Genomic DNA, 11,107 nt, shown 5'->3' on the forward strand with positions numbered 1-11,107 from the left:
CTTCAACATAACAGGGAAAAACACACACATTAGGCCGAGCAGACGGGGGTGGTGAGGGAACTCAAACGCTACAAAGAACAAGCTTCTGCAAAGGCGTGTTGGGATTACATTCCTGCACCCAGAACAAAGCAGTGCTTATCAATGGACTGCTTCCTCAAGGCAACAGTAGAGATAAGTCACTCTTAAATAGTTTGATACAGAAACTAGGACATGAGGCGAAACAAAAAAAACTGAAAGAAAAATAAAGCAAACTTTACCTTCATCTGGGTGAGCGGGGCGGCAGTGGCTCCTCAGAACCTGGGTGAAGAAAGTCAGAAACAGCAGTCCACTTGTCCTCATCAGCATCCTGCTGAAGGAGCTACAACTGATGCCTGGTACACGACTGGAACTCCATTCAGATGCCTGGGACATCAGCTGCACGTCATTCACAGCGCACTACAAAGATAACCGGACGAGAGACAATCAACAGATGCAAATAGCTGCAAAAAATTAAAAAAAAGGCACAACCAAGAATGGACGATTATCAAAAGAATAATAAAAGGCATCTACTTCTATTTTCTCTTAACCTTGAGAAACAGTTTGTTCTGGATTTACAGATGAAGTATCAGACATGGAGCAGCTATTAGGACCAAAACTGTAAAAAGTTCTGGCTTCAAAACCAAAGGGATCTTCACTGGATAAAAGCTTGATTAAAAGAGCAAAAGAATGAATGAACACTTTTAGGTATAAAAGTGTTATCGATTGCTGTTAGAGTACTACTTAAGGTCCCTCTCACCCTCGTACTAGAGCCTTACTCTGATTTTCTTTTCTATTTTACAAATATCAGATTTTAGCAGTCTATTGTCCCACAATAGGGAATTTCAGGTGTTTACAGCAGCAGAAAGATTATAGAAATAAAATGGTCACACAAATATGGACCTTAGAAAAATGTATAAGACTAACATAATAGTGAAGAGTAAAAAGATAAACTATAAAAGAGTTTTAACTAGGGATGCACGATATTGGGATTTTGGCCAATATCCGATATGCCGATATTTTAAAACTCATGTAGCCGATAACCGATACAGATGTTAAAGCTGGACAAAAATAAGTAGTCATTGAAAATAGCAGTTTTGTTATCCATTTCTGACACTTTGAAAAATAATATACTCAAATATATTTTCATATGCTGATATCAAATAGATTTTTAAAAACACGTATCGATCTATTTTACTTTCAAAATCTCATGAAATTTCATCGTTCTGTTACAAACTCGTGATATTTTGCAAATTCTTGTGAGATTTTGTTAGTAAAATAGATTGATACAGCGTCAATACATCAACATATAAAAATATGGCAGAATTTTGTGAATTTTCGGGGGATTTCGTACCATAACAATGACATATAGCAATATTTCATTAGCAAAAGAGATTGATATGGTGTTTTTAAATGGCAATATATCAGCATATGAAGATATTGGGATATTTTAATGTATCAATATTTTTTCCCTCGTCTTTAGAAGTTTTTAAGTCTGTAAAAAAGAAGTTTTGGAGGAAGAAGAAGAAGTAGTATTTTATTTTATTTTTTAGACTTTAGAAACTCAGATGCTGATCAAATATCGGGTTAAATATCGGTGGGGTGGCCAAAGTCCGATATTCATTTTTAAATCAGATACAGGCCGATACCGATAGGGGGCCGATTATATCGTGCATCCCTAGTTTTAATTGTATAAATACTGTGCACCTGGAGGATAAATATCCAATATCCAGCTATGGACATTTTTACAGTAATGGATATTTGAAAATAGCAGCAACATCAGAGATGTGCAAAATGACAGCAGCATGTTATTTAACTGACTAAGGTTGAAACTGTGCAAATTCAGCATGAATGTAGCAACTTATTGAGGTTGTTGGGATCAGTGAAGGTTGTAGCGTTTTACAGCGGCTGGGAGGAAGGATCTGTGATAACGCTCCCTGGTGCATTCAGGGTGAAGCAGTCTGTCACTGAAGGAGCTCTCCATTTCAGCAACAGCTTAATGCATGGTGGGGGGGGGGGGGGGGGGGGGGGGGAATAAAGATAAAGATAAATTAACACACTGAATGCTAAGCTAATAAAACAGTGGTTTGAAAAAGCTCCCCCGTTTAAAATGAAGACACAGAAACAGAGTTACTGACATCTGTTACGATCTACACAAATCCTAATGCAGTACACTATTATACAAGAAGAGGGCGCCACAGGGGCAGATGCAGACAGGAAAGATGCTGCGCTTTTTGGGGATAGAATAAAGGCTAATTTATGCTTCTGACGCATAGCCCCTGCAACCATCAAATCGGTCTCTTTGCGCGACCACTTCCCCCGCGCAGAGGTTCTGCAACCTCAAAAAAATGACTACGCGATGGGTCGACAGATTTCACGGTTGCTCTCTCTGTCTGCTGATGGGGCAGGAGCACCTGGGTTCACCTGCCTGCAATAGCACTCAGGGCCAACCCGAGTTGAGAGTCTAAGGCCCCGTCCACACGAAGTCAAAACAAACACGAAACGCTAATATTTTCCAGAACGTTTGTCGTAAAGACGGAGACGTAAAATAAATGTGCTCGTCCACACGAATACATGAAAACGCTGCAAAATGTATGCCAGGCCTGTAAGTGGCGCTGTCGTGCCAAAGCAAAAATAGGCGACGAAATGTTGGGCATGCGCACTAATATTTATACATGGTTGCCCTGCGGGCCCATTTTCGTGGTTCAGTCAAATTCAGGTGCTGAACTATGTCGTCGATATTGCTCTGTTCTTCCTGGAGATATTCCAGAAGAAGAAGATTCTGCTGTAAGCCCGACAGCAGGGTGAGTAGCATTAGCAGCAACCATTCAACACAGTACGGCGCCATTGTTGTTGTGATACTGTGTCGTGCATGCGTGTTTAGAAGCGACGCTATGACGCATGCGTGTACAAAAAAATGCGGTTAGAGCTTAAAGATGGAAACGCGAAAACGGCGTTTCAAAATCTTCCCACTCTGAAGGCTGAATAAAAAAAAGATAGTTTACAGACCCCCGAAACGCAGGCTTTGTATGGATGAGAGGCTGGTTTGGTGAAAAATTTGTGCGTTTAGGCCAGGGTTCGGCTTCGTGTGGACGGGGCTTAAAACTCACAGGATGGGCGGTCTAAGTTCTCATAGCGCCGACTCCAGATCCTCAGACAGGTTTCTCTCATGTGTGAAAACAAGGAGGTAACCATGTTTCAAAATTATGTTTTCTGCAGCTGCTAAGCTTGTAATATAGCATCGGTCTGATGTTGGCATAACAAGTTGGTTCTTTGAAATGCGGGTGGAAAAGACCTTCGGGGGAGGGAGAAAAGATATCAGCCAAAGGACTGATAGACTCAGAAAATAACTGCCATGATTTCAGTGCAGTAGTGAAAACTTTTACCGCATCAACCCACTATGCTGAAAGGTGCTTACAACAACCCTGGAAGACTTTTATTTATTCAGTTTATCAGAAAAGCAAAATAAAGTTAAATTGGGGATAGTTTATGAACATATAAAGCTGCTATAATGAGGTCTACTTTGGATAATTGGCTTACATTTATTTTTAGAGGATAACTTGTTTTTGTAAAGTAAGGGCAGAAATCAGGGGGGGGCAATACAACATTTACATTTCCTATACAGAACCGATATTGCAGCTTCCTTAATTAACCGACGCTGATATTGAACCGATGTGATAGAAATTATAGAATCAAATTATACTTTTATTTATTTTGAGAAAAACTGTTTCAATTCAATTAGGCTTATTTCTACAGCACCAATTCACAACACGTGTCATCTCAAGGCCCTTACCAGTTCACCAGATCATCCAGTCAAATTGATTCAAAGTTTTCTATCTAAGGAAAACCAGTTGATTGCATCGACTCATTGACTTGAATGCAATCCCTTAAAAAATCTTGTCAAAAACAAAAAGGCATGAGAACAACCGATCCATTAATCATTAACCAAAAAGTCACAGAAAGTATAAGTGGAAGCAGATAATAGTGTTTCTACCATCGTGCTTATATCAGAGAGTTTAAATGCAAACCAAAATCAGAATGTAAGATGTCATGGATTTTAGTTAAAGACAGGCTGTAGTGAAACTTTCCCAATTTGAGATCAATTAAGTTGAAATTGAACAGAACTAAATGAGAAACTAAATTTATCGTCAACCCAATTTAAAGTCTATTCTGCTCTTTTCTACAACCAGACAAAGCAACAGGTTTGTATTAAGGGAGGAACATTAACAATAACATAAACCTTAACACAGTGGTTAAGTTAACACAACTTGAACAAATAATAAAACTTAGGACTTCTACAGCGGTATTTGGTTTGAATAAAAGCAATGCAATCGTGTTAAATGTTTTTTTTCCTTTATCTTAACTCATGCTAGCCAATATTTTGTTTCTTCTTTGGTCACCGAGTTGATCCTAACCCCCAAAACTGATGTTTGCTCCTTCTTTCTTTGAAAAGATAAAGAAAAACAAAACATTCTGCTAATCGACCCTTAACTTCATAGTAATTATCGTATGTTTTTGGGTATTTTTCCCAGTTAAAGAGTTAAACGATTCCTGGTCCCCTCAGGAAAACACTCACATGAGTGACCCCATCATGCAACATCTGTTTAAATCATTACTTCAGCAGCATCTGTCTGCAGAGCTTAACGCTTCGCCAAAGCAAGACCTGTGCAAACCCCTCACCCCCCCCCCCCCTTAAAAACTGCTTTAACAAATAATAGAAGAAAAGAGACATCCAGCCCATTGAGTAAACAGCAAGAGGTGCCAGGTCATCATTTCCACGCTGAAGGATTAGTCACTTAACTCTTGTTCCCCCCCCCCCCCTCACATCACCGACAATGACACCCTGCAACCATTTGGTCACAGCAGCTCATTTCTAAGAAACTGAAGCCTGAGATTAGAGCTAATCAACGGAAACAAAATAAACTAAATTCAGCAAATTCACAACAACAGGATCCTGTCTGGGTAAAAAAAAACAACAAAGAAAAAACGTCAGGATTGACATTTACGCATAAAGTCCCCACACAGAAGCAGCTGTGGAGGTAATGGCTTTCATGAATGTTCTCCTCTGAAACACTCATTGTGTGTCCCCTCAAAACCAATTCGATTTCACTTTCCAAGAATGGCCTAGTGTTAGAGCAGCTGAGCTGGGTCAAGGAGGGGGGTCCGGAGGGGATAAAGACAGCTTGGTCATCGCAGCTCTGTAAGCAGTGAGTCAACGTTTGATAATGCTCCAAGAAAATCGCCACACAGGAGGAACTGCAAAGAGGAGAGGGGGAAGATTCCCTGGCGTTTCGTCATTGAATCAGCTCAATGGGAGAAAGTGGAGTCTTTAAAGGCATGACGGCCGATTCCATTCCAGTGGAAGTTTGATCTAAATATGGACAACATGTTCCTGGAAAGTACTAATCCAGACCCAGGAAGCATTTTATGCTTTTTGGTCTGAACATTTGCAGGTGGAGAATACCTTGTTCAGATTAAATCTCCAAATGGGAATTTAAAGTCAATATTACAGCATAGAAATGAAGGTTTCAACCATATCAAGTGATTTAACAGAAAAAAAAAAGGTTTATTGGCAATAGATATTTATATTTACATACATATTTATAATTGGACATTACATTAACTAAATGATAATTGTTCATTTGGTTTGAATAAAAGAAATACAATCATTTTAAATGTTTGTTTTCTTTATCTTAACTCTTGCAAGCCATTATTTTGTTTCTTTGGTCACAGAGGGAGTCCTAACCCCTAAAACTGATAACACTTTGTATTTTTTACTGCAATTGGAAGATGTTTACTTCTTTCTTTGAAAAGATAAAGAAATACAAAACATTCTGCAAATCGACCTTCAACTGCATAGTAATTACCAGGAAGCCTTTTATGCTTTTTGGCCTGAACGCTCGCAGGTGGAGAATACCTTTTCCGTTGGTTATTTGTTAAGATTAAATCTCCAAATGGGAATTCAAAGTCAATATTACGGCATAGAAATCAAGGTTTCAACCATATCAAGTGATTTAACAGGGGAAAAAAATGCTTATTGGCAATAGATATTTATATTTACATACATATTTATAATTGGACATTACATAAATTAAATGGGCATTTGTATATTTTCTTGCTTTCAGTATTTGTATTAAAGTAAATGGATAAAAGTTCATTAGAAGGACTGACTGCCGAGGAAAACAATTCAAATTTTTATTCAACCATGTCAGCTTTTTCAAGGATTACATTAAGAAAAAAATATCTTAATATTTGTCAGAAGTTGTATGTATTCTAATAAATCTAAGATTTTAATTGTCAATAAATTGAAACCGTTGGCTTGTGTTATTTAAAGTAAAGGAATGTTTTTCCTCTCCACTGTCGCTATAAGCATGCTTGATGTGAGGGATTGCCTTTGAGTCGATGAAATCAACTGATTTTCCTTAGAAAACTTTGAACCAATCTGACTGTGTGATCTGGTTAAATTTTTTTTTAAAGTGCCTGGAGGTGAATTGGGGCTATATATATATATATATATATATATATATATATATATATATATATATATATATATATATAAACTGAATTGAAATTGAATTGTTTATAATATTCCAAAAACAGTCATGATGATGGTGATTTACCTTTTAATAGAAATGACAAATAATTGCCAACAGGGGATTTTGTATTAAATATTTATTGATCAATTGGAGTTTATAGGAACATTTTACTTTTTTCCAAGTCTAAACAGGTTTGATGGATTAAAAGCCATTGCTTATTTTTACCGTTATATTTCTAGTTCTGATAGATCTACAGTATGAGAAGAGTTTGATAGCAGAGAGGAATCTGAGTGGTGATGATCTGTTTTCTTTGTTTACTTTCTCCTTACCAAGATATATCCAGGGAACATTTACATATTAACTTTTTTAGTTTTAATTCTTTTAGTCACAGAAGATTAAGAGATGATCATTTAATTCCCTGCTTTTAAAATCTGTTTAAAAAACTGTGAAAATCAAGAGAACCTTTTACCAAACGATCATTAAACGTTTGGTAAAAATCCCATTTTGTTGTCGAACATCTGAAGCAATTAAAGCATTTTTTTCTTCCTTGGACTTCCGAAAAATAAAAAAGAGGGTTAGACTAAACTGATTAGAACATGGATGACACATTTAGCTGCTCTCATTATACAAAGACAAAGGTTACAGGCCTAACCCATCACACAGCCCGTACCATAATCACCATTCACTGCCACCCATGCATAAAATTCCTCAGCTCCCCAACTCTGTACCCCTGCCTCCCCACCCTTTTCCACTTCCGCCTGCACTTGCAGCTAGCAAGAGGCCAGTCTGCACATGGCTGCAGCCCAATGGACACAAGAGCATCAGACCAATCTGCCTGAGGCTACTGTTTTCACAAAAACAGACACCTTCCTGCTTTTTTTTTTAACCCTTACAGCTACACTATCAGTAAAAGGGATTGGGAAGGGGGGGGTCCCAGCACCCAGCATGCCATGGCAGTGTATCAGGTGTCATGTGATTATACTAAAATGTAGTGTAAACCTCTTTCAAGCCACCTGACACTCTGCCATTTGGTTTGCCCATCAAACCTTTCTGAAAGGAACTGAGATAAGAAAAAAACAACACTTTAAACAGCACCAAATGTTGAAATAAGATATAAAACATTTAAACAAACCAAATCTTAAACATTGGGAACATAACATTAAGCTCAATATTTAAATGCTAAGGTGCAGCCAGGTTAATTACAGGGCAAGACTCTTCCTCATCTATTATTATGCTATAAAAAAATTCCCTCTTTTCCCTCTTATCGAAGTAGTCTCTGCAGGCTTCCTGCCTCTCCTTTTATAAAACCAAATTTAGAGCTTTAAATAACATGAACGCAAGCTTTACTCACAGATACCACTCTCATCAGCAAGACCCATCTCTGACATTTTCGAGAGGCTTTAGTAGATATTTAACATCCTGAGCTATCTCTATAGTTATGCTGCTATAGGCTTAGACTGCTGGAGGACATAGGGACCCCTATTTTACCATTTTGCTTCATTCTATCTCTATTCTCCCACTCTGCAGAATCTGGTAATTCAATCTCTAACGTTCTGCTCTCTCTGCTTTTTCCTCATAGTAGTTTTGCCTTGTCTGTTCCTGTTTGGCTGTGACTCCATCCTGGAGAGAAATATCAGCTGTGCTGCTGCCATCAACACCTTTGATTATAGATGCTGGAGATTGGCCTGTTTTTCCAGTGTAGTCCTGTTTCTCTGACTGTGACTAACTGGATGTGCTCTCTTCACCCTCTGACATAAGAGCTGGCTCGGAGATCGTCTGCCTGGCTGTGTGTTTCCTGGATAGGGCCGCCTTTTACAGTTGTTTTTTTGTATCTCCGTTTCTTTCTCATTGAAACCCAGGTGGCCTCAGCAGATAGCCGCTCACACCGAGCCTGGTTCTGCTGGAGGTTTCTTCCTGTTAGAAGGGAGTTTTTTTCTCTCCACTGTCGCTACAAGCATGCTAAGTGTGAGGGATTGCATTCCAGTCAATGAGTGAATGTAATCAACTGTTTTTTTTTAGATAGAAAACTTTGAATCAATTTGACTGGATGATCTGGTGAACTGTAAAAAGCCTTGAGATGACATGTGTTGTGAATTGGCGCTATAGAAATAAACTGAATTTAATTTTTTTACAGATCTAGAAATTTTTATATAATTTTGCCTAAGAGGCTCAGAGATGGTTGGATTAAGCAGGGCTAAAAGAGACATCTTATGTTTAAAAGTTATTTTATTTACAAGCATGGGGGAGGATCTTCTGTGACTACATTGCTTGGATTGCACTAATAAAAGTGTCCTTTAAAGGCAAAACAAAAAAAAGATATCAAACATGAAGATATACTGATATAAAGAACAAAATAAAAATAAAAAAAAACAATCCCTTTCTCTAAGCCTCTGTTTTAGCAAATAATTCCAATTAACAGCATTAACTTGGAAGGCTGGCAAACAATGGCTAACCCCTTTAACAGGTAAACAAAGGAATCAAAGAGAAAGAGGGGATAAAACTAGCAGCTCACCTTGATGGCGGGCAGAGTTGGTCAGAGGAATAAGGAAGAGTCCTCAGCTGAGATTAGATGCAAGGAAAACTCCAGAAAAAAAAGAAAAATGGTGAATCCAGCCTTTTAAAGTGTGGTCCGTTATCGAGGCTCTGTTGCGTCGAGATATCGACTTCTAGCTAACTAGTTTGCGCATTTCTAAACCAAACTTCATCGATGGACGAAAAGAATGTGCCCCCCTCCTCCTCCTCCAGATTCAGGGAGGAAAAAAAAAACGTTAGTGAAATGTCGGTATTTAAAGTTTGGTTTTTATCCCGCTCCGAACACCTTATATATCTCACCTAAGATGATCAGCACAGAAGAAACTAATGAGTGCAGTTTTTGTTTTTGTTTTTTGTAGTCCTTTTATCCCAACACGTCTCGCACGCGATGAAATCTACGCTCCTCACTTTGAAGAAACTGCGTCCTAAAGTTCTCCAACTCGGGGGAAAACAGGAGAAAAACCGCTCTGTGTGCCGCTGTTCACAAGGAAAAGTGGCAGCGAAATGATTCTCGGTAAAATACTTTTGACCATTCCTGGGAAATAAGTACTATTCCTCAACGAGAGAGTCCCGGGCAGCTGCAAACCTCCCCCTCTTAAATCAGAGAGTCTGCATATTCTCTGAAGCTCAGGGCTCCACCGAGCAAAAAAACACTGAGACACACAGACACAACTTCCGCTTTGTTAACAAAATAAAAGCCTGCTGGGATTTTGGAGCGCCAAAAACTAACCTATCATTAAAGGACTAATAGATCAACATTTAATTATTAGACAGCCTAATTAAGATCAGAAATTTATATATTTAATAATTCAATTCGGTTTATTTAAATAGTGCCAATTCACATCATGTCATCTCAAGGATCTTTACAGTTCACCAGATCATGAAAAGTTTTCTATCTAAGGAAAACTAGTTGATAGCATCAACTCAGCAATCCCTCACACTAAGCATGCTTGTAGCAACAGTGGAGAGGAAAAACTACCTTTTAACAGGAAGAAACCTCCAGCAGAACCAGGCTCAGTGTGAGAGGCCATCTGCTGAGGCCGACTGGGGTTCAAGGAGACAATAAGTGAATCAACAAAATGTATCTATAAATATAAAGTCTTACAACAATTTAGAAAATAATGACAACAATTTGGAAAATAATGGATTAGATAATGTTGAACTTATTGTTATTTGTTTAAAAAAAATATATTTTTTATTTAGTATGGAAAATTATTAGGGCCAATGAAGAAATAAAAAAAAATGTTAACTGATTTTTAAATATCATTTCAGTTTAATATGAGAAAAAAAAGTCAGAATTCTGACTTTAATCTCAGAATTTTGGATCTTAATGTAGATGGGGACCATGAAGAGATGTGGGAGCACTCAGCTTCACTGACAAAGCTGTGAGTTTGAATCAGTGTGGCTTATGAATTAGATGCCCGCGGGCACGTAAAAAGTCATGCTATTTCATTAATAAAAGCAGAAGGTGATTAAAACAAGAGAGCTAGTAGTCTTTAAAACAGACATGGCTACACCTTGATGCTAACATGTTTTTTAGCAGTCGGAATTCATTCAGAATTCTGAGGTTAACGTCAAAATTGGAAGGAAAAAGTCAGAATTCTGAGATTAAAGTCAGAATTCTAAGGAAAAAGTGAGAATTTTGAGATTAAAGTCAGAATTCTGACTTTTTTTGTCATATTATATGGAAATAAAATAAAAAAATCTGTTAACTTTTTTTTTTTTCCAGTGGGCCTAATCCTCTACCGTACTAATTTATATAATCTCTGTATAATTTATACAATCTTTTAGGCTGTCCCTGTATTTATCTGTGCATTCAGGAATCAAACGTTCTAAACGTTGAATTAAATAAATACCAAAATAATTGTAGTTAGTCATGGATCGTAATGAATTTTGAGTTTTTAATTATGAGTTCCAGATGGCATATTTTATTTTGTTTAAAAATATATATTAAAAACTAATTTTTTTATAAAATATATATTTTTTTTAACTCAAAAAGTACACACAGAAATAGTTATTAATCT

General features: G+C 37.5%; 1 protein-coding gene across 4 annotated transcripts in view; it reads right to left on the reverse strand.

Moving 5' to 3' along the window:
• Positions 1–9,703, reverse strand: part of fgfr1a (fibroblast growth factor receptor 1a) — a 55,588-nt gene extending 45,885 nt beyond the window's left edge. For all 4 annotated transcript variants that reach the window (XM_038296619.1, XM_038296623.1, XM_038296621.1 and 1 more), the window contains exons 1-2: positions 9,064–9,703; positions 258–435 (exon numbers count right to left, since the gene is read on the reverse strand). In XM_038296619.1, coding sequence (XP_038152547.1) covers positions 258–411 — 154 coding nt within the window. In that variant the 5' untranslated portion in view covers positions 412–435; positions 9,064–9,703. The remainder of the gene's footprint in view (positions 1–257; positions 436–9,063) is intronic.
• Between the last annotated feature and the right edge of the window lie 1,404 nt (positions 9,704–11,107).

Source organism: Cyprinodon tularosa, unplaced genomic scaffold (genome assembly GCF_016077235.1).
Source record: "Cyprinodon tularosa strain WSP-4 unplaced genomic scaffold, ASM1607723v1 ctg373, whole genome shotgun sequence".
Classification (NCBI taxonomy): Eukaryota; Metazoa; Chordata; class Actinopteri; order Cyprinodontiformes; family Cyprinodontidae; genus Cyprinodon; species Cyprinodon tularosa.